The sequence below is a fragment of the Schistocerca cancellata genome, chromosome 2 (assembly GCF_023864275.1).
Source record: "Schistocerca cancellata isolate TAMUIC-IGC-003103 chromosome 2, iqSchCanc2.1, whole genome shotgun sequence".
NCBI lineage: Eukaryota > Metazoa > Arthropoda > Insecta > Orthoptera > Acrididae > Schistocerca > Schistocerca cancellata.
Window position 1 is genome coordinate 163,168,489 of NC_064627.1, and position 22,880 is coordinate 163,191,368.

A 22,880-nucleotide genomic window follows, 5' to 3' on the forward strand; every position below is an offset into this window, starting at 1 on the left:
TTACTTAATGAGTAAATTATTGTTAGGCAAAAAAGGTCACAGTCGTTAGACATGGATCCGAGGTCAAGCCCCACTCTGGAGCATTGTTCTAACTTGCCACGAGTATTCACCTGTTTTGGTATTTGCAGCGAAGCCCTCTGGGACATCTGCCGTGATTAGGGGTCGTACGATACAAAGACGACAAAGTTGGTAAAATTTTAAATTATTCTATGCAATTTTGTCATATGATGACCTGAAAATTTGCAATAGTAACAATAAACATCAATTTAGTATTTACAGAAAACCTACCACCACAGATGTCAGTATTAGCAACTCATCTTGCCACCCCCGCCAACAAAAAATGGCATATTTCTGAACGATGCTTCACCGAATTATAAAAGTACCAATGAGTGACACAGACCAACAAAATGAAATCAATATAATTAAAACAGTTGCTCATAATAATGGATATAAACCATCAATAATAGAAAAACTCCACAACAAAATGCAGACAAAAACCACAGATCCACTTCACAGCAGTCACTTCAAGCCAAATCAGTGTGCCACTGAAGCCAAACCTAAATATGCTACTCTCCCATACATAGGCCCACTTTCATACCAAATAGCAAACTTATTTAAAAAGAAGAAAAATATCACAATCAGCTTTTCCATAAACAATAAATTACAACAAAAAGTAATCCATGATGTAAATACCTCCAAGAGTCCCTACCGTAAATCAGGAATATACAAACTCAAATGTGATACATGCCCAAAATTCTACATTTGACAGACAGGCAGAAGTTTTGAAATTAGATACAAAGAAGATATTGATGCTCTAAGACTTGGTAACTTGAACAAATCAGCATTTGCAGCCCATATTGCTGGAGAAAACCATTCAGTGGGAAACATTGAGGACAACTTAAAAATTTTGCATCTAGCAGAAAAAGAGGCCACTATGAATATATTAGGAGAATTAGAAATACACACACAAAAACAGCACCCTAGACTATATCCATAACGAACAAACAGAGTTATCTAACACCCCTTTCCTGAAAAATTTCCAAAAATTACTTTCCAGCCTCCAAAGCAAGTAATACTAATACACAAATCTGCAGATCAAGTAGCAAATTTATATGTTATAATTCTCATGATGCCAAATGTAATTAAATAATATACTATTTTACCTGTACAGTTCTAAATATATATAAAAAACTTTATAATTAATTTAGCAATATCAACTCAAAAATTCAATGTCTCTGTAGTAATGTAAAAGGCATTACAGTTGTGTAAATGAATATACGATCCTTTCCAAACATAGGACATCATCGTCAAATGTTACGATGTATCATAGCATCTGTGATACTCATCTGTTTGTAAGCTCTTTGTATGTATCAAAACATGTGGTGCGTGGTTGAAACGATCTCAGCGACAAATCTAAAGTGTACAGTGAGAACTATTTACGTGTGCAACAACGAGGATGCAGTGGGAATGCATTTACATCTGTTGGACGAATGTATGAAAACAAACACTAGAAACCGACGTTTCACGTAAGTCACATGCAACGAAAATCTGTAACGCAACCATCTGTGTGTGGCGTGTTTATAATTATGTTTTATTTATATTTTAGGACAATTAATCTGTAAAAACACACCAAATGTCATAAAGAAAGCGTGTAAATCGTCTGAGGATGAATCACAACGATTCTTAACCGGTAACTGTTTCCTTTGAATAAAGGGACTGAAAGTAAATTTCTGGCTGGTTGCTGTCCTAAAACCATCAACATTTGTCTTAAATTATTCCACTTTTAGCACAACAATGGAAATCGATGTAGGGCAGAGCAAAGTAGCTGAGGGTCAGCCTTTTTCCTTTAACATAGTCCTAGACTCTTGGTGGAATACGTTATCTTCGGTATTACATATGTTATTTGCCAACAGGATCGGGACAGGACACGCTGTCCTCCAAGCTGCAGCACTTCCTCACCAGCCTGACGAGGAGCCGCGGCTTCTACGCCAACCTGGCCGAGTCGCTGTGCTCCGACGAGAGCTTCGCCGAGACCAGGGACACGGCCGACTGCTGGAACGGCCAGCGCGTCGGAGAGTGAGTACCGCACCGCAATGCGCGCAGCGCGCGCCAGGGCATCGCAGCACGCGAGCTGCGCTGCTCTACGTTAACACTCTGCTGCCCTATGCGACCACAGAAAGCTACCAAAAGCGGTCATGCTGCGTTTCCTGCAGGCGCGCAAAATTTACGAGCGCTCCGATGTGGAATCAGCGGCGACGAGCGAAAATAGTGAGCCGGACCGATACTCGGACGCAGGATTTCTTGCCTGGCAGTGAGTCGCGTGAACCATTGCACCGTCTGGACACAGTGTTCGTCGCAAATGCGCAAATATCTCAGTCCGTTCCCCTTGTGACCCAAACTCTCACCTAGCGCAGCCTATCCGCAGTCCTCATCCATGCCGGCCGAAGTGGCCGTGCGGTTAAAGGCGCTGCAGTCTGGAACCGCAAGACCGCTACGGTCGCAGGTTCGAATCCTGCCTCGGGCATGGATGTTTGTGATGTCCTTAGGTTAGTTAGGTTTAACTAGTTCTAAGTTCTAGGGGACTAATGACCTCAGCAGCTGAGTCCCATAGTGCTCAGAGCCATTTGAACCATTTTTCCTCATCCATATCCTCCATGCTCGCTTGTTCTTAACACTACTGGCCATTAAAATTGCTACACCAAGAAGATATGCAGATGATAAACGGGTATTCATTGGACATATATATTATACTAGAACTAACATGTGATTACATTTTCACGCAATTTGGGTGCATAGATCCTGAGAAATCAGTAACCAGAAGAACCACCTCTGGCCGTAATAACGGCCTTGATACGCCTGGGCATTGAGTCAAACAGAGCTAGGATGGCGTGTACAGGTACAGCTGCCCATGCAGCTTCAACACGATACCACATTTCATCAAGCGTAGTGACTGGCGTGTTGTGACGAGCCAGTTGCTCGGCCACCATTGACCAGACGTTTTCAATTAGTGAGAGATCTGGAGAATGTGTTGACCAAGGCAGCAGTCGAACATTTTCTGTATCCAGAAATGCCCGTACAGGGACTGCAGCATGCGGTCGTGCAGTATCCTGCTGAAATGTTGGGTTTCGCCAGGATAGAATGAAGGGTAGAGCCACGGGTCGTAACACATCTAAAATGTAACGTCCACTGTTCAAAGTGCCGTCAATGCGAACAAGAGGTGACCGAGATGTGTAACCAATAGCACCCCATACCATAACGCCGGGTGATACGCCAGTATGGCAATGACGAATACACGGTTCCAATGTGCGTTCACCGCCATGTCGCCAAACACGGATGCGACCATCATGATGCCGTAAACAGAACCTGGATTCATCCGAAAAAATGACGTTTTCCGATTCGTGCATCCAGGTTCGTCGTTGAGTACACCATTGCAGGCGCTCCTGTCTTTGATGCAGCGTCAGGGGTAACCGCAGCCATGGTCTCCGAGCTGATAGTCCATGCTGCTGCAAACGTCGTCGAACTGTTCGTGCAGATGGTTGTTGTCTTGCAAACGTCCCCATCTGTTGACAGGAATCGAGACGTGGCTGCACGATCCGTTACAGCCATGGGGATAATATGCCTGTCATCTCGATTGCTAGAGATACGAGGCCGTTGGGATCCAGCACGGCGTTGCGTATTACCCTCCTGAACTCACCGATTCCATATTCTGCTAACAGTCATTGGATCTCGACCAACGCGAGCAGCAATGTCGCGATACGATAAACCGCAATCGCGATAGGCTACAATCCGACCTCTATCAAAGTCGGAAGCGTGATGGTACGCATTTCTCCTCCTTACACGAGGCATCAGAACAACGTTTCACCAGGCAACGCCGGTCAACTGCTGTTTGTGTATGAGAAATCGGTTGGAAACTTTCCTCATGCCAGCACGTTGTAGGTGTCGCCACCGGCGCCAACCTTGTGTGAATGCTCTGAGAAGCTAATCATTTCCATCTCACAGCATCTTCTTCCTGTCGGTTATATTTCGCGTCTGTAGCACACCATCTTCGTGGTGTAGCAATTTTAATGGCCAGTAGTGTATGATATGAGGGGACTTCAAAAGTCGGCCAAAAAATTGCTCCGCAACAGTGGCATATTGTCGGGAGAGAGGACCTGTTCTGGGTTTCCCGCTGACACATTTCTGCTGTGATACTGATAACAGGTGCATCTCAGTGTGCGAGTGGAATGGAACTGCTACTGGAAACCGCAGCTGGAAACGTATACTCCAAAGTTGAAGTAAGCAGGACAGTGCGTTGCTTGTGGAGAAACGTCTAAATTGCACTCGCTCATTCAGCGTGAAATTCTGCATTGCAGTATATGAAACAAATACAATTATCTTCTCCAGCCGTAGTGAAATGATGCCAAAAAATTGACCGACGGTACACAGACTTGGGTGATACTGATATGGAAAGAAGGTCATCGACATCCACCACAGACGACAGTGTCCAGGCAGACGAGGAACCGATTCGCAGTAAGCGCAGATTTTAATGCGATGAGGGTGTTCACACAGCGCTTCTCGAATGGCTCTGTGACAAATGAGCGGATTTCTACCGTTGATGAATTAATGGTAGGACTTCCGACCGTTGTTTACAGAGATTTGTCTACAATGCTGAAAAATACTGCTACGTCTCTGTGTCATTTTGAAGTTTAGTGCGCCAATCATTAAAAGATACTTGGTGTTTGTGGGGTGTCGATTTTACATGCGCCTATGACGCTAAAGTCAGGTCTCTAGTGACGTACAGAGAAGGAAAGCACCGCATATGGTCATGCAGATTAATTAAAGGAATAATAATGTTGCACAACGGGAAAATCTTTCTTAATGAAAACTAAAGGACGTAACCCAGTCAAACATGACAATATGGGTACTACACACAGACATATTTATGAGAGGAAGGACCATCTAACCTATAACAGAAACAAGAGAGCACTACAACAATCAGATTTACTGTCGTGAAGTCGGACACATGAGATACCCACTTATATGAACAACTGAACATTGACTACTTGGACAGAGGGGCTCTAATGGTGAACAGTAAGCCTGGCACACATGGGTGGACACGTTGAATGCAAAGTTACGCAGCTATCACACGAATACGACCAGTTACTGTAACCACGCTTAGTGAATTACAGAAAGAACACGGCAAAATAGGATCGAACGCTAGTGAGATCGTCAAAGCGCCTACTGAAAGCAATGAAGCTGGTTGCGAAGTATTAAAATGAAATAACTGCCTCCTGAAGGGAATGAACTAATATCGCGTCCCTAAGGAATTGCCTCCCAACGCCGTGCGGAAGGCAGCGCATTAGCGACCTGCTAATCTTTTTCTGCACCTAGTACTCGAGTGGAAACATACTTCTGCACGACCGAAAGGCTCGTCCCATCAGTCGCCCAGCAGCGTCTGTCATTACTCTTCCGTAGCCTTGCGTGAAGTCATCACTCTCCAAAACGATAACGAGAAGTGTCCTCTTTTTAGGACGCTCGGCAACTTGGCTGCTTTTTCGTCAGAGTAGGAATTCGCTGGACAATAATGACAAAGATAGCGACCTCCGTCCAATAAAATATAAGTAAAGGTGTTAAACAATCTCCCGCTCTTGAGGATTTTTACTGTTTTCAACCAGTAGCGCTCTAAAGTGGGGAGGAGGGCAGAAAATCTCACCCCCTGCATGGCACAATACTCAAAAGGACCTAGAGGCAGCCTGGAACGTAGCGCGGCCGTGAAAGTGTGTGCTATATAAAAACACATAGTAAGAACCAACCACAACGCTGGATTCTGAAAGTTTAAAGCGAACGTTATTTCGAGGTGTTGTAACGAAAATTCGGATTCTGAAAGGTTAAATCCCATGATATTTCGAGGTGTCGTAACGAAAATTCATACGGCCCTCTTTAAAGCGACAACTGGATACATGCCTCTTATCTTGCTAAAAGGATTCTGCGAAGAATACTATATATTTAAATTGAAGGTGGAGAGGAGAAGAAAGGAAAGGAAAAGGAGGGGATCATTGTTGTCAACGGAATCAGCGGCGACGAGTGTAAATAACTACCGGACAGGGATTCGGACCCGGGATCCGATGCAGCTGACACAAGTGACCCCCTCCGTTTGTCTTCATTTTGTTCTTCTCTCCACCTTCAATTTTCATGTAATGCATAACAACTGCGTATTCCGCGTGGTGTCTGTTCTTTCGGACACCACGCATTCACATAAGAAAAATACTATATCTTTTCGACGGAAGGCGACCGTCCCAAATCCGGACAGGAGAGCGTGGAATTAAGAAACTGAATGCGTCTTCATCTACCTGTGGCTGCGACTTCGCCTCGTATTTGGTGGCCAACTCCTCTTAACTAGATTCTTATCCATCCCTCGTCATGCCTGCCTTAGACTCTCAACTGTGCAGTCCTTCCGCCGTACTAAAAAAGAGAAGTGAGCAGAAATCAATGAAATTGACAGTACATCTTATCTGCACCGTCAGTAACCATTTCATCAAGAGAAATGAGTAAAAAGATTCTAAAATATGTCGGGGGCCAGTTTCAGAGAAGATTGCCACGTAACTCCTGCCACAATAATGTATAGCGGACTTTTTGAAATTCCGTCGTATTTGCTTTGTATAAAGATGCAGCTCGGCATGAGAAGCACGTTTGACAGTGATTACATGGCAAAAGCATACTCTGGTAGCATTTACTAAAATAAATTACAACATTCTATTAAAACAATAATACTTACCTTAATACAATGGTGCCCAAAATTAAGGAAACAAACGGAAATTTTGAGTTTATTTTGCCACATAACAATATAAACAAGTGATGTAAAGTAGAAACAATGTAAAGAATACAGAACATAAACAACTGCAATACACACAACGGTAGACAAAAATGTTCTGCGTTTTTTCCAACTTACGTGGTTTACATACACATTCCGACAACTGGTTAACGTGCTCAGTATGCGGTGTGATCACATCTGGCTCCAACATATGCCTGACAACGGCGGGACATGCTGTGGATGACATCATCAGTCTTATGTTGAGGCAATATCGCCCATTTTTCCTGCACAGCTGCTCGCGAGTCTTTGATTGGTGGATGCTAACGTGATTCAGGCCGCCTCCCCAATGCATCCCAGACACGCTCTATGGGGTTCAAATATGGAGAGCGAGCAGGTCACGCGATGCGTGCAGTATCTTCCACTTGCAAGAAAACATCAAACACCTGATCTCTATGATGTCGAGCATTATCGTCCATCAGTGAGAAGTCTGGATTCACAGCACCTCACAATAGCAGCAATTGAGGTACCAAAATCTCTTCACGGTACCTGACAGCAGTAACACCTTGCCGATTGACTTGTACACTTTCATGAAGCGGTATTCGAGTGGTCAACATAATCCACGGCCCCATCATTAGAGATCCTACTCTCTGCAGGTTTCTTCCACAATGTTTCGGTGCCGAAATCGTTTCACCGTTCCCTCCAGATGCGAATCTGTCGAGAATCACTCTCCAGATCAAATCGGGACTCACCTGTGAAAAGAAAATTGGTCGACCCTTCGACTGTCCAACTGGCATGTTAACGATTCCACTCTAGACGTTCCCTTCTGTGAAGACCCGTCAGAGGTAGACATACAGTATGTCGCTGACAATAAAGGCCATTCTGCTGACCCCTTCTGTACATGCTTTGCATCGATACAACACGTTCAGTCGATGCTGCGAGGTCAGATGCCAGTTGACATGCAGTACTAAGGTGGTACCGTCGTGCCCTTACAGTCAAATAAAGGTACTCTCTTTCTGAGGTCACACGTGGTCGGCCGTGTCCTGGTGTTCGGGATATAGTTTCGGTCTCTATAAACTGTCGCCAGATCCGACAAACAACAGAACGATTCTCATTAAGCCGTCGGGATACATCAGTTTGCTACTTTCCTGCTTTCATTTTTCCTATGGCCCTCCACCACAGAGAGACTGGTATGCGTCTTCTCTCTTCCGTACTGTATCGCTTGTGACTGTGTACCCAGCGATTGTGATTGTGGGATTACCCGGCAAACACTATCCCGTTTGTTACGTGCCCTGACGTCGTCATCGTCGTGGTTGTCCGTTGACCGGAATTCCATCTTTCGCGCAGAACACGACCGTACGGACATCTATTGACAGTTTGTATGATTATATCCTGAATGAGGCATAGGACTGGGGGAAAAGCGTTTCGTTACTTTAATTTTGGACATGAGTGTATGTATATTGAAACAAGAGCCAATAGCATCAACTATAAGTTGAAATTACGAGCCCCTGTGTCTTTTTGACAAAAACGTTTTATCGATTCCTTGAAACGCTCAAGAAGATTGATATTTTATAACGAAACGCGTTCTGTGTACTTCAGCACATACACTACTGGCCATTAAAATTGCTACACCACGAAGATGACGTGCTGCAGACGCGAAATTTAACCGATTTGATATGCAAATAATTAGCTTTTCACAGCATTCACACAAGGTTGGCGCCGGTGGCAACACCTACAACGTGCTGACACGAGGAAAGTTTCCAACCGATTTCTCATACACATACAGCAGTTGACCGGCGTTGCTTGGGGAAACATTGTTGTGATGCCTCGTGTAAGGAGGAGAAATGCGTACCATCACGCTTCCGACTTTGATAAAGGTCGGATTGTAGCCTATCGCGACATTGCTGCTCGCGTTGGTCGAGATACAATGACTGTTAGCAGAATATGGAATCGGTGGGTTCAGGAGGGTAATACGGAACGCCGTGCTGCATCCCAACGGCCTCGTATCACTAGCAGTCGAGATGACAGGCATCTTATCCGAATGGCTGTAACGGATCGTGCAGCCACGTCTCGATCCCTGAGTCAACAGATGGAGACGTTCGCAAGATAACAACCATCTGCACGAACAGTTCGTCGACGTTTGCAGCAGCATGGACTATCAGTTCGGAGATCATGGCTGCGGTTACCCTTGACGCTGCATCACAGGCAGGAGCGCCTGCGATGGTGTACTCAACGACGAACCTGGATGCACGAATCGCAAAACGTCATTTTTTCTGATGAATCCAGGTTCTGTTTACGGCATCATGATGGTCGCATCCGTGTTTGGCGACATCGCAGTGAACGCACATTGGAAGCATGTATTTGTCATCGCCATACTGGCGTATCACCCGGCCTGATGGTATGGGGTGCCATTGGTTACACGTCTCGATCACCTCTTGTTCGCATTAACGGCACTTTGAACAGTGGACGTTACATTTCAGATGTGTTACGACCCTTGGCTCTACTTTTCATTCGATCCAGGCGAAACCCTACATTTCAGCAGGATAATGCACGACCGCATGTTGCAGTCCCTGTACGGGCCTTTCTAGATACAGAAAATGTTCGACTGCTGCCCTGGCCAGCACATTCGCCAGATCTCTCACCAATTGACAACGTTTTATCAATATTGGCCGAGCAACTGGCTCGTCACAATACGCTAGTCACTACTCTTGATGAACTGTGGTATCGTGTTGATGCTGCATGGGCAGCAGTACTTGTACACGCCATCCAAGCTCTGTTTGACTCAATGCTCAGGCGTGTCAAGGCCGTTATTATGGCCAGAGGTGGTTCTTCTGGGTACTGATTTCTCAGGATCTATGCACCCAAATTGCGTGAAAATGTATACATATGTCAGTTCTAGTATAATATATTTGTCCAATGAATACCCGTTTATCATCTGCATATCTTCTTGGTGTAGCAATTTTAATGGCCAGTAGTGTAATTATGGTCGTGTCAGGTTTCTCATTCAGTGTTAGAATAGTGATTATTCGAAGAAGCAGTTTATCCCCGTGAGTCCATGTTGAACTGACAACGACAGGGATCCAACTACCCCTGTTGTGAATGGTCTTCCAAGTCAGTATCACTTAAAGCACGAGACCGCGCTCGCTTCAGCGTTGCGGCGGCAGGCAGTCTGGCGTGGAGATGACGGACTGTGTGTGGTATTCCCGAGTCGCTATTTTTACTGCCGCCCTGTCTGTCGGCAGAGTACACTTACAGGCTGTCTTTCGTTTGCCTTGTGTTCCCCGTTGCTCTCCTTCGCTGTACGACTGTGTAGGCCCGTTCACTGGTATTCTCGGGTTGCTATGCGACGGCACAAAGAAAGTGCGGATTTTTGCGCTCGTCGTGTCGTGTGCTTATGGAAGCCTCATTCGCAACGCAGACGCAGAGGGATTCCTCCGGAGTTAGCCGCGATGGTATTTACGACGCAGCGACGTGGAACGCCTCTCGCTCCCGCACAGACCAAAATAAGCGGGGGGCAGGCGTTGCTCCTGCGGGGAAACTTGGCGCAAACGTGTGTGCCAATTCCTCCGCCACATACCGCACCGAGTGGTCCGCTCGTGTCCACTCGGAATGTCTTCAAGTTTGCAATTTGGGCTACCGATGAGTTTCTCTAAATGATTAGCGCCAGTCTTTCTTTTCACGTGTTCTCTGTAGAGAACACACAAATACATCCCTGCAGAGCATGCTACACGGCGACAAAGCCCGTGGTCTGGATGTCTGAAATTGGAGTGGCAACAAAAACTCCGAAGGCTACTACTGTTTCTTTCAACAAGGGATAGGAAGCAATACATAGATTGTCATCGCCGTATGGTGATATACACTATCAGATCAAACGAATCCGGACAGCTATTAGTGGACATAAATGTGTTATATTGTCGCTCTTCGCCTTTATGACGACTTGAACTCTGCTGGGAACACTTCCAGTGACGTGTCTGAATATCTAAGAGAATGGCAGCCCGTTCTTACTCAAGAGCAGAACCTAGAGAAGGTACTGATGTTGGTAGCTGGGAACCGGAACGAAGCTGACGTTCTGACTCATCTCCACTGGGTTTATGTCAGGGCACTGCCGAGGCCAGACCATTTGAGAACTGTTATTGTACACAAGCCACTGTCTCATAAGTGTTGCACTTTGAGAGAGTGTATTATCCTGCAGAGGCAAACAATCGTCGACTCCCAGCTGATCCTCTACTGCACACAATACACAATAGCATAAAATGTGTTTATATCCTTCCGCATTTAGCATTTTCTGAAGCTTAGCATGGGGTCAGCCCACACTCCAATACCGTAACACCGCCTCCTACGTACTTCAGTGTTGGCACTGCACATGATGGCTGTTAGCGTCCTCCTTGGCTTTCGCCAAACAGAAACTATTCCATCGGATTTCCATAGGATATAGCGAGATTCACCACTTGTTTACAGTCATCCACTGACCTGCGGCGTCGTCCTTTACACCACCTCAAGCGTCTCTTTGCACTGGCGACAGAATGTATCACCTATGAGGCGCTCCTCGACCATTACACCCCACTCTTTTTAACTCTCTACGCACAGGCATTGGACTGCTGCACTTCATAAATCACGTGTGATTCCTTCCGTAGATTTCACGCGGTTTTTTACAGTCACCCTCACTATGCTCGATAGTGCTGGCCCGTCAGTACATGAGGTCTGTCTGGACTTGTTTTAGCTGTGAATGTCCCTTCGCGTTTCCACTTCAGAGTCACACCAGCAACAGTCGACTTGCACAGCAATAGAACAGTTGGAAGGTCCCTGACGTATTTGTTACCCAGGTGACATCCAATGACTATACCAGGTTCGAAGTCACTGTGCTCTCCTGACCCCTTTCTGCTGTTACTGCTCGTCCACGCTTCCTTTTATACTGGTGGTTCCGCCTCTCGTGACATCTAGTGGTCAGCCACAAAGGGGTGTTCGTATACTTTTGTCCTGATACTGTGTAACATTGCATACGGTGGTTACAACATGATGTGCGCCATCGACCAGATCTACTGAAATGGCGTTGTAACCGATAATTACTGAGTTAACAGATATTTTTTGCGTCCTCGGTCAAACAAATCAAATGTCTAATGATATTTCCGCCATTTCACCGTGCGAACTTCTTTTTTTTATATTACAATGATGGTTTCGGCCTTAAGTCATCATCAGGTATAACACTGAAAAAAGTTTTGTACAAATATATAGAAACTACGAAGGACCGAGCTTTAACATCATTATGCCATTCCAATGTCAGATTAAAAATTATCGAAATAATACTACTTGCATTTTGGGTATAATTAGGTCTTATTAAGTGAAGTCATCGTATGATGTATTGAACTGGGTGTCGCAACATGCTAATAAGTACAAAATCTCACAAAAATGTGTGGCAAACAGGTAGCAAACATGTTTTCCACCCATAGAACAATTGAACCATAGAATGAACAACAATACGGTAGTTATATGTGCAGTGTACATTGTCTAAAAATATACTATGGAAGTTACTGCTTGACTGGTGGTCAAAGATGAACGGCGTAGACTCTAAGTTTAAGTTGCATAAAATTGAAACGCATTCATACATTTTTAGAAGAACAGTATTACACTTCAATACATCTGTAAATACGCCTTTGGAAGAATAGTGCCATCTGTGAATGCAAGATGTAAACAATATGCTTATAGCATGATTATACGACATCACTCAGACAGAGGGTCCTGCGTGATATACTGGTTTAAATGAGAAACACTCACACATCAGAGGAGAGTAGAATAATTATAACAGCGAAAGGACACAACCAAACTTCGAATCTTATTATAAAGTGGCTCTGTTCAAAATCAAATTCAAATGGCTCTGAGCACTAAGGGACTCAACAGCTGAGGTCATCAGTCCCCTAGAACTTAGAACTACTTAAACCTAACTAAGGACATTGCACACATCCATGTCCAAGGCAGGATTCGAACCTGCGACCGTAGTGGTCGCGCGGTTCCAGATTGAAGGGCCTAGAACAGCAAGGCCACTCCGGCCGGCAAAGTGGGTCTGTGTGTCATACATACACACTATGTGATCAAAATTATCCGGACACCCCCAAAAACATACGTTTTTCATTACGTGCATTGTGCTGCCACCTACTGCCAGATACTCCATATCAGCGACCTCAATAGTCACTAGACATCGTGAGAGAGCAGAATGGGGTTCTCTGCGGAACACTGGAACTTCGAACGTGGTCAAGTGATTGGGTGTCACTTGTGTAATACGTCTGTACGCGAGATTTCCACACTTCTAAACATCCATAGGTTCACTGTTTCCGATGATCTAGTGAAGTGGAAACGTGAAGGGACACGTACAGCACAAAAGCGTACAGGCCGACCTCGTCTGTTGACTGACAGAGATCGCCGACAGTTGAAAAGGGTCGTAATGTGTAATAGGCAGACATCTATCCAGACCATCTCACAGGAATTCCCAACTGCATCAGGATCCACTGTAAATACTGTGACAGTTAGGTGGCAGGTGAGAAAACTTGGATTTCATGGTGAAGCGGCTGCTCATAAGCCACACCGAAAAATGCCAAACGACCGCCATGCTTCGTGTAAGGAGCGTAAACATTGGACGATTGAACAGCGGAAAAACGTTGTGTGGAGTGACGGATCACGGTACACAGTGTGGTGATCCGATGGCAGGCTGTGGGCATGGCGAATGCCCGGTGAACGTCATCTGCCACCATGCGTAGTGCCAACAGTAAAATTCGGAGGCGATGGTGTTACGGTGTGGTCGTGTTTTTATGAAGGGGGCTTCCACCCCTTGTTGTTTTGCGTGGCACTATCACAGCATGATGTTTTAACCACCTTCTTCCTTCCCACCGTTGAAGAGCATTTCGGGGATGGCGATTGTATCTTCCAATACGATCGAGCACCTATTCATAATTCTCATCCCGTGGCGGAGTGTTTACACGACAATATCATCCCTGTAATGGACTGGCCTGCACAGAGTCCTGACCTGAATCCTATATAACACCTTTGGGATGTTTTGGATCGCCGACTCCGTGCCAGGACTCACCGACCGGCATCGATACCTCTCCTCTGTGCAGTATCCCGTGAAGAATGGGCTGCCATTCCCCAAGAAACCTTCCAGCACCTGATTGAACGTATGCCTGCGAGAGTGGAAGCTGTCATCAAGGCTAAGGGTGGACCACCACCACATTGAAATACAGCATTACCGATGGAGGGAACCACGAACTTGTAAGTCATTTTCAGCTAGGTGTCTGGATACTTTTGATCAATAGTGTACGGTGGTACACAAAATTACGAAAGTTTGCCATTAATACATTATATGTTGTAGAAGAGGTATAGTGCATAAAATATGAAATATTAAATGCACAATTCATGTAATGATCTGATGTTTTTATATATGTGAAAGGGGTTTGTGGCGGGGGCGGGTGGAGAGTGAGGGGGGACCTATAATCTTTGAGTAGTCATGAAATTTACAACGTAGACTTACAAGCTACGCTGTTCATTTTTGACCACCAGCCAACCAGTAACTTCCATAGTATATTTTCAGACCATGTTTACTGCGCATGTTACGACTGTATTGATGTTCATTCTGTGGTTCAGACGATCTACGGTTGGAAAACATGGTTGCTACCTTTCTGCTATATGTTTTTGTGATTTTGTACTTAGCTAGATGCTGGGACACCCAGTTTAATAGATTTTGGCACTGACTTCGCTTAACAAAATCTAATTGTAGCCGACATGTAGGTATTATTATTTCGATAATTTTTAATCTGACACTGGAATGGATACTGATGTTAATTTGTGGTTCTTCTTATTTTCTAAGCATTTGTACAAAACTTTTTTAGTGTAGTATTTGATAATGACTTAAGACCAAAATCTTGGTAGTAACAGAAAACGAAGAAGTTCGTGCAGTTAAATGGTTGAAGTATCATTCAAACATAATCACATGACTGGAGCCCAAAAATATGAAAATGTTATAAACAAATTAAAGTGGAACGAAAGCTGATGTGGTGCATTTGTCCACATTGCTGTACAGCAACGAAGTTAAACCTGTGTGAAAGCAATCTAGTGGTTGCGGCTCTCGACGAGCCATGTCGTATTGCCTCTGAAGGACTACGATATTGCTCCCAACGACAACAATATTTGGCCATTCGCTCCTCGATTTAACAGACACGTATGACGGGTTGGCCATGTTACTCATTCATCAGTCATCGGTTGGGAGGTGGAGAGTGGAAGTTCTTGAGAGACCAGCGCGGAGAATCGCGTAAAACAAATAAAAAAAGGAATTAACAAAGAATGGACGGCGGTGGGCTGAAGCGTATCCAGGGTTACCAGCTAACCAGTTGAGGCTGGACAGCACGACAGAATAAGAATTAATTAAAGTGTGCTCCTGCCCGTGTCGCCACGCTGCGAATAAAGGCGCGCCGCGTTCGCACACAGTCGGTCCTCCTTTGGGAAAGGGTGCCGTGGCTCAGGGAGACAGCAGAGTGCACCGAGCTGGTGTCGGTTTTAATTAAAATTGCTCCTCTCTCTCTCTCTCGCTTTCTCTCTCTCTCGCTTTCTTTTTTTATTATTTTCTTTCGGAGAAGGAACTGGTCGCAGTAAATTTGAAGAGCCCGTTTGCAGGATGTTTGCTTGCTGCCAGAACGACCTCTCAAGCGCTGAGTGACGCGGTGCTCAGTTGAGAGTTGCCGTTTCTGTGCAACAAACCGACCTCGCCGTACTGCGAGCAGGTCCCTGCTGCATTACTCAGGGGCAACAGCTGCCTCTCATCACCCAATGTTGCGGTGCAGTAACGTAAAAACTTTCCGCTCTCGTAGAGTTAACTGCACAGTTCCGGGACAGAGAACACGATTTTTTCTTAGACAAGTCCAAGACTGGGTAGAAATTTTCTATGTATACATGCCGAACGTAGCCAGCGAAGAGAATAGCGTAAGCAAAGCAATAGCTTTTGGCTTAGGTACGGCCGTAATGAGAATTGAAATAATTCACCGTGGAAAAAATAAACGATTGTTTAAAATATTTCCGTCTCTTTTGCTCTCTCTTTTTCCATTCATCTGTATTTCCTCAAGTCGGATTTACATGTTATGCCTCTCAGACCCAAACGACTTCATCACCGTGTGAAGGCCTTTTCTTGCACGATATCCTCTGAATCATGAATGAAGAGCAACACGCAGATTTAGTAGATTTAACAAAGGTAAGAGCGTACGGAATAAGTTTTCAGATACGTGAGTGGCTCGAAGGCTTCATAAGTAACAGAAATTTTGAAAGACATTTCCATTTTCTACCCTGGCTGTTATAAAGCCACTGTTATTTATAAAACTATAAGCTAATTTCAGCCATTTGCGATTTTCCAGTGCGCTCTCCTGTGCTCGTAAATATACACCGTTACCATTAGTTGTGGTATATAAATGCACTTTTCTCATTTTGTTATTATTTATTTATTTATTTATTTTTTGTTATATGACCTTCATTTGACCACTCTGTCCGCCTGCTTAGCTGAGTGGTAACGCGCTTGCCTACCATGCAGAGGGCCCGGGTTCGATTCACGAGCGGGTTTGAGATTTTCTTCACTCATGGACTGGATGTTGTGTCGTCCTCATCATCATTTCATCGTCACCGACGCGCAAGTCGCCCAGCGGGTATTACCTGAAATATGATTTGCAAACTGGCGGTCGAACTTCCCCTGATGGGGCCTCCGGGCCATGAATACGTAACGATCATTTCATTTTTTTTCATTGGATCACTCCAGTCAATTATACAAAGGTTTATACAGCTTGATGTTATTGGTTCAAATGGTTCTGAGCACTATGCGACTTAACTTCTGAGGTCATCAGTCGCCTAGAACTTAGAACTAATTAAACCTAACTAATCTAAGGACATCACACACATCCATGCCCGAGGCAGGATTCGAACCTGCGACCGTAGCGGTCGCTCGGTTCCGGACTGCAGCGCCTAGAACCGCACGGCCACTCCGGCCGGCGCTTGATGTTATTCAGTAATACAATACAGTTCAATAAAAATTCAATAACACAATCAGCAGTGCAGTGGCTATACTCGGATTATTAGGTATAATATATTACACACATCAAAAAGGTTTGCGTCATCCCGGTTCCCAAAACTCCTGATGATAGATGTTGACTGTGGGTACTATATCACAGACACAGTCCCTTTGACTGTTCAGAGATATCACTAAAGCAGCCCAAAGATATAAGCAACCATGCATGTTAAAGGCGCTACAGTCTGGAACCGCACGACCGCTACGGTCGCAGGTTCGAATCCTGCCTCGGGCATGGATGTGTGTGATGTCCTTAGGTTAGTTAGGTTTAAGTAGTTCTAAGTTCTAGGGGACTTATGACCACAGCAGTTGAGTCCCATAGTGCTCAGAGCCATTTGAACCAACCATGCATGAGCAGCGTCTATTAGACTGAGGGGGTCCGATAGCCAACCAGTTCCAGTCATTCCACCAGGAAGGAGGTACACGGCTCGTGTTGTCTGTAGTTCAACCATGCCTAGACGGTCAATACCGCAGTTCGATCGCGTCCGCACTGTTACTTTGTGTCAGGAAGGGCTCTCAACAAAGGAAGTGTCCAGGCGTCTCGAACAACAGCGATGTTGTTCAGACATGGAGGAGATACAGAGAGACAGGAACTGTCGATTACATGGATTGCTCAGGCCGCCCAAGGGCTACTATTGCAGTGGATGACCGCTACCTACAGATTATGGCTCGGAGGAACCCTGACAGCAACGCCACCATGTCGAATAATGCTTTTCGTGCAGCAACAGAATGCCGTGTTACGACTCAAACTGTGCGCAATAGGCTGCATGATGCGCAATTTCAGTCCGTACGTCCATGGCGAGATCCATCTTTGCAACCACGACACCATGCTGTGCGGTACAGATGGGCCCAACAACATGCCGGAATGGGCCGCTCAGGATTGGCATCACGTTCTCTTCACTGATGAGTGTCGCATATGCCTTCAACCAGACAATCGACGGAGACGTGTTTGGAGGGAACCCGGTCGGGCTGAACGCCTTGGACACACTGTCCAGCGAGTGCAACAAGGTGCAGGTTCCGTGCTGTTTTGGGGTGGCATTATGTGGGGCCGACGTACGCCGCTGGTCGTCATGGAAGGCGCCGTAACGGGTGTACAATACGTGAATGCCATCCTCCGACCGATAGTGCAACCATATCGGCAGCATATTGGCGAGGTTTTCGTCTTCATGGACGACAATTCGCGCCCCCATCGTGCAAATCTTGTGAATGACTTCCTTCAGGATAACGACATCGCTCGACTAGATTGGCCAGCATGTTCTCCAGACATGAGCCCTATCCAACATGCCTGGGATATATTGAAGAGGGCTGTTTATGGACAACATGACCCACTAACAATGAGGGATCTACGCCGAATCGCCGTTGAGGAGTGGGACAATCTGGACCAACAGTGCCTTAATGAACTTGTGGGTAGTAGGTCACGACGAATACAGGCATGCACCAATGTAAGAGGACGTGCTACTGGGTATTAGAGGTACCAGTGTGTACAGCAATCTGATGGTACGACATGCATTGTGTGGTTTTCATGAGCAATAAAAATGGCGGTAATGATGTTTATGTTGATCTCTATTCCAGTTTTCTGTACAGGTTCCGGAACTCCCGGAATGGAGGTGATGCAAAACTTTTATTGATGTCTGTATTACATGAAGGGTGTTTTGCTCTTCTATCTGCCCAGTACTTCTTCATTCTTTCACTTATTTTCTTTCTTTCTTCGTCTGAGGTCACTTTCCTTGTAGCCATTTTATTGAGCTTCGTGGCCTGGTTTGTGAGACTTGCGTATTTTGGTTTTCATTGTTTTGTATTTTTAAGTCATCTACTGTAATTTGGAGAACCCTTATATCTTCCTTAATATGATGCTGCTCTTACTATTCCACAATTTTTCTATTGCTCCCTTACTGATTCTGTTTTCTTGGATTCACATCAGGTGCCCAAAGAATGAGATATGCTTCTTCCTGATCGTGCTCACTACTGGTTCTGTTTTCTTGTACACTGTTTCATTTGAAGCTGTTCTCGAAAGCGCATTTACTTGATAATGTTTATTTGTGCACGTCCTAATTATTCTTCTTTCCATCTTTAGTATTTTGTCAGTTTCTGCTGTATTAGTAGTTTCGAAGATGGTTTCATTTGCGTAAGTCTCTTGTTTAACTCGATGCCTGGTTTATTGAGTATTGTTAGCTAGGAGAGCAAGGTCATCAGCAGATCCCAAGCACTTCAGACTAATATTACTTTTAACACCTCCAACTTTTATGTTCTTTGGGTTGTCCTTGTACCATTCTCTCATTATGTATTCCAGGGCACAGTTGAATAGTAATAGTGGTAACAGTCACTTTGTCTTAAGCCTGTTTTTATAAGGAATGGTTGAGAAATTTCTCCTCTAAACTTCTGGCATTTATGCGTGCTTGCGGTGTACCAGTTTCTTTGGCTCTTTAGAGGAGTTTTCGCACCAGTCGCCTCCTGAAATGTCGGAGGCACTTTACGAATAACCCTGTACGTCCCTACACCAAGCGGCGTGGTGTGCTGTTCTTGCGCTCTCTATGTGGGTCCCCTGCGGCTCAGTATAAATACGGTTAGCGGCAATCTGCCTTAAGTCGCGTAACGTAAAGGCAGCCGCGCGTTCTCTCGTGCAGGGCTGCACCTCAGCGAGGCCGTAGCAGCAGGTGGTGACGGGGCGTGGAAAATTCATTAAAAGCGCGCAGACGTAGGAGGGGGTGAGGGGGGGCTCAGTGGAGGTGCAGGCGAAAGGGTAGGGGTAGGGGTAGGGGTAGGGGTAGGGGTAGAGGGTAAGAGGTAGGAGTGGCAGCAGGTGGCGCCATCTAGAGCCGTGCTGGCCTCATAACGCGGCACCGCTGCTCTGCCTGCTTCAATTAGGCTCGAGCACCACTCCGAGAACGTCCCGGTTCGTACGTCACCAGATGTGAGTTTCCCAGTCGTGTAATCAATATGGCGCGGGCTGCGTTGACAATGTGGTCGCTCTATTGATTTGACAAATGTGGGAAGCGAATTAAAGTTCGTTGTTGTTGTTGTTGTTGTTGTAGTCTTCACTCCTGAGACTGGTTTGATGCAGCTCTCCATGCTACTCTATCCTGTGCAAATTTCTTCATCTCCCAGTACCTACTGCAACCTACATCCTTCTGAATCTGCTTAGTGTATCCATCTCTTGTTCTCCCTCTACGATTTTTACCCTCCATGCTGCCCTCAAATACTAAATTGGTGATTCCTTGATGCCTCAGAACATGTCCAGCCAATCGATCCCTTCTTCTAGTCAAGTTGTGACACAAGCTCCTCTTCTCCCCAATTCTATACAATACCTCCTCATTAGTTACGTGATCTACCCATCTAATCTTCAACATTCTTCTGTAGCACCACATTTCGAAAGCTTCTTGTCCAAACTATTTATCGTCCATGTTTCACTTCCATACATGGCTACACCCCATACAAATACTTTCAGAAACGACTTCCTGACACTTAAATCTATACTCGATGTTAACACATTATCTCCTTCAGAAACGCTTTCCTAGCCATTGCCAGTCTACATCTTATATCCTCTCTACTTCGACCATCATCAGTTATTTTGCTCCCCAAATAGCAAAAGTCCTTTACTACTTTAAGTGTCTCATTTCCTAATCTAATTCCCTCACCATCACCAGACTTAATTCGACTACATTCCATTATCCTCGTTTTGCTTTTGTTGATGTTCATCTTATATCCTCCTTTCAAGACACTGTCCATTCCGTTCATCTGCGCTTCCAAGTCTTTGGCTGTCTCTGACAGAATTACAATGTCATCGGCGAACCTCAAAGTTTTTATTTCTTCTCCATGGATTTTAATACCTACTCCGAACTTTTCTTTTGCTGCCTTTATTGCTTGCTCAGTATACAGATTGAATAACACTGGGGACAGGCTACAACCCTGTCTCACTCCCTTCCCAACCACTGCTTCCCTTTCATGCCCCTCGACTGTTATAACTGCCATCTGGTTTCTGTACAAATTGTAAATAGCCTTTCGCTCCCTGTATTTTACCCCTGCCACCTTTAGAATTTGAAAGAGAGTATTCTATTCGACATTGTCAAAAGCTTTCTCTAAGTCTACAAATGCTAGAAACGTAGGTTTGCCTTTCCTTAATCTATCTTCTAAGATAAGTCGTAGGGTCAGTATTGCCTCATGTGTTCCAATATTTCTGCGGAACCCAAACTGATCTTTCCCGAGGTCTGCTTCTACTAGTTTTTTCATTCGTCTGTAAAGAATTCGCGTTAGTATTTTGCAGCTGTGACTTATTAAACTGATAGTTCGGTAATTTTCAACACCTGCTTTCTTTGGAATTGGAATTATTATCTTCTTGTTGAAATTAAAGTTCAAGGAGAAGAAATAACAACTTTAAGGCCCTGTTGGTCCGCAATGGACACGGGGCATGAGCTGCTCATGTAATTATCAAACAAATTCACTAACAGCCGTGTAACTGAGGTGTTATTTTATTTTATTTTGACTATCAGTTTCGACATTCCACACTGTTATCTTCATCCCCAATATGTGTCTCTCAAAAATAAACGATACTGTTATACATATATTCCTGGATTACTTAACTGCAACTCCGAGTTGCAATCAAGTCTTCGAATGAAACTCTTGGAATATGGTTTTGAATTCAAGACATCCAGGAATATATGGCACTGAATAACAGTATCGCGTATTTTTGAGAGATGCATATGGGGCCTGAAGATGGCATAGTGGAATGCCTAAGCTGGTTCTCAAAATATAACGTACCAATTACACGGCTGTTGGCGAATTTCATCGATAATAAATAACTTTTATGTTTGCCAATGGCACATTAATTTTATCGCTATTCGGCATGCCGGCCGCTGTGGCCAAGCGGTTCTAGGCTCTTCAGTCCGGAACCGCGAGCCTGCTACGGACGCAGGTTCGAATCCTTCCTCGGGCATAGATGTGTGTGATGTCCTTAGGTTAGTTAGGTTTAGGTAGTTCTAAGTTCTTCGGGACTGATGACCTCAGATGTTAAGTCCCATAGCGCTCAGAGCCATTTAGAACGGCCCCAGAGTGCATTTATATTAGTCGTGTTCAGTATTGTTACCAGACCTCGTATGGCATGTAGGGCGTGAGCAGAGGCAAAAGACAGGTGATCAGTGTGAAGCACACGGATATGCCATGTACTCGTGTGAGGCAGTGTTATCAATACCTGACGGAGTTTCAGCCATTGTTGGTCCCCAGTTGGTCGGATGGTCGAATCGCGCAGTATCCAGATTTGTGGGGCATTAGGATGTGACAGTGGGCCGATGTCGGATTGAATGGAAACGTGAGGGCTGGTACACTCGTCATCAAAGTAACGATCGACCACGTCTGACCACCAGAAGAGAGGACCACAATGTTGTGCACCAAGCACGTCGCAACACCTTCACAGCTGCGCCTGCCATCCGAAAACAAGGATTGCTCTCCCTGCAACATTCGCGCCATTGGTCGGAGACTAGCAGAAGCCAGACCAGGAAACTACCGTCCCGTAAGAAGACTGCTGTTAATTAAAAAAAAAGCTGTGTTTCGAGTGGTGCCGTGACTGGGAAACATGGGCTACTGATGAATGGCCTCATTGTGTTCATTGATGCATCGCGCTCCTACTCGAACCGGGATGACCGTCGTCGGCGAGTACGACGACAACCTGGGAAGAGGTTCCATTCTCCCACTGTTTGGAAAGCCACAGCCTCCTGATGCCATGTTGTGGTGTTCATCGGCTGTGACTTCATATCTCGGCTGGTACTGAAGTCTGACGTCACGTGACAGTACCATGGTGGCATTTTTTCAAGAGGACAGTTCTCGTTGACAGATGACACGTGTGTGTATGGACGTCAACTGTGTGCCAGTTCCAGTGCCAGTATCAACGATATTGAGGTAAAAGTTACAACAGTTGAAGGCTAGCTAGTATCAGGAAAGGGTACAACGGCCTTAAGACACCCGTCCCAACCAAGCAAGTGCATGCATCCAGACCAGAGGGCGTGCAACGTTTTG

The 22,880-nt window shown here is 45.2% G+C and overlaps 1 protein-coding gene across 1 annotated transcript in view; it reads left to right on the plus strand.

The window, feature by feature from the left end:
* The window catches only part of LOC126152088 (glypican-5-like), a 1,110,366-nt gene that overhangs the window by 936,047 nt on the left and 151,439 nt on the right, over window positions 1-22,880 (plus strand). The window contains exon 7 of the mRNA XM_049915984.1: window positions 1,914-2,076. Coding sequence (XP_049771941.1) covers window positions 1,914-2,076 — 163 coding nt within the window. The remainder of the gene's footprint in view (window positions 1-1,913; window positions 2,077-22,880) is intronic.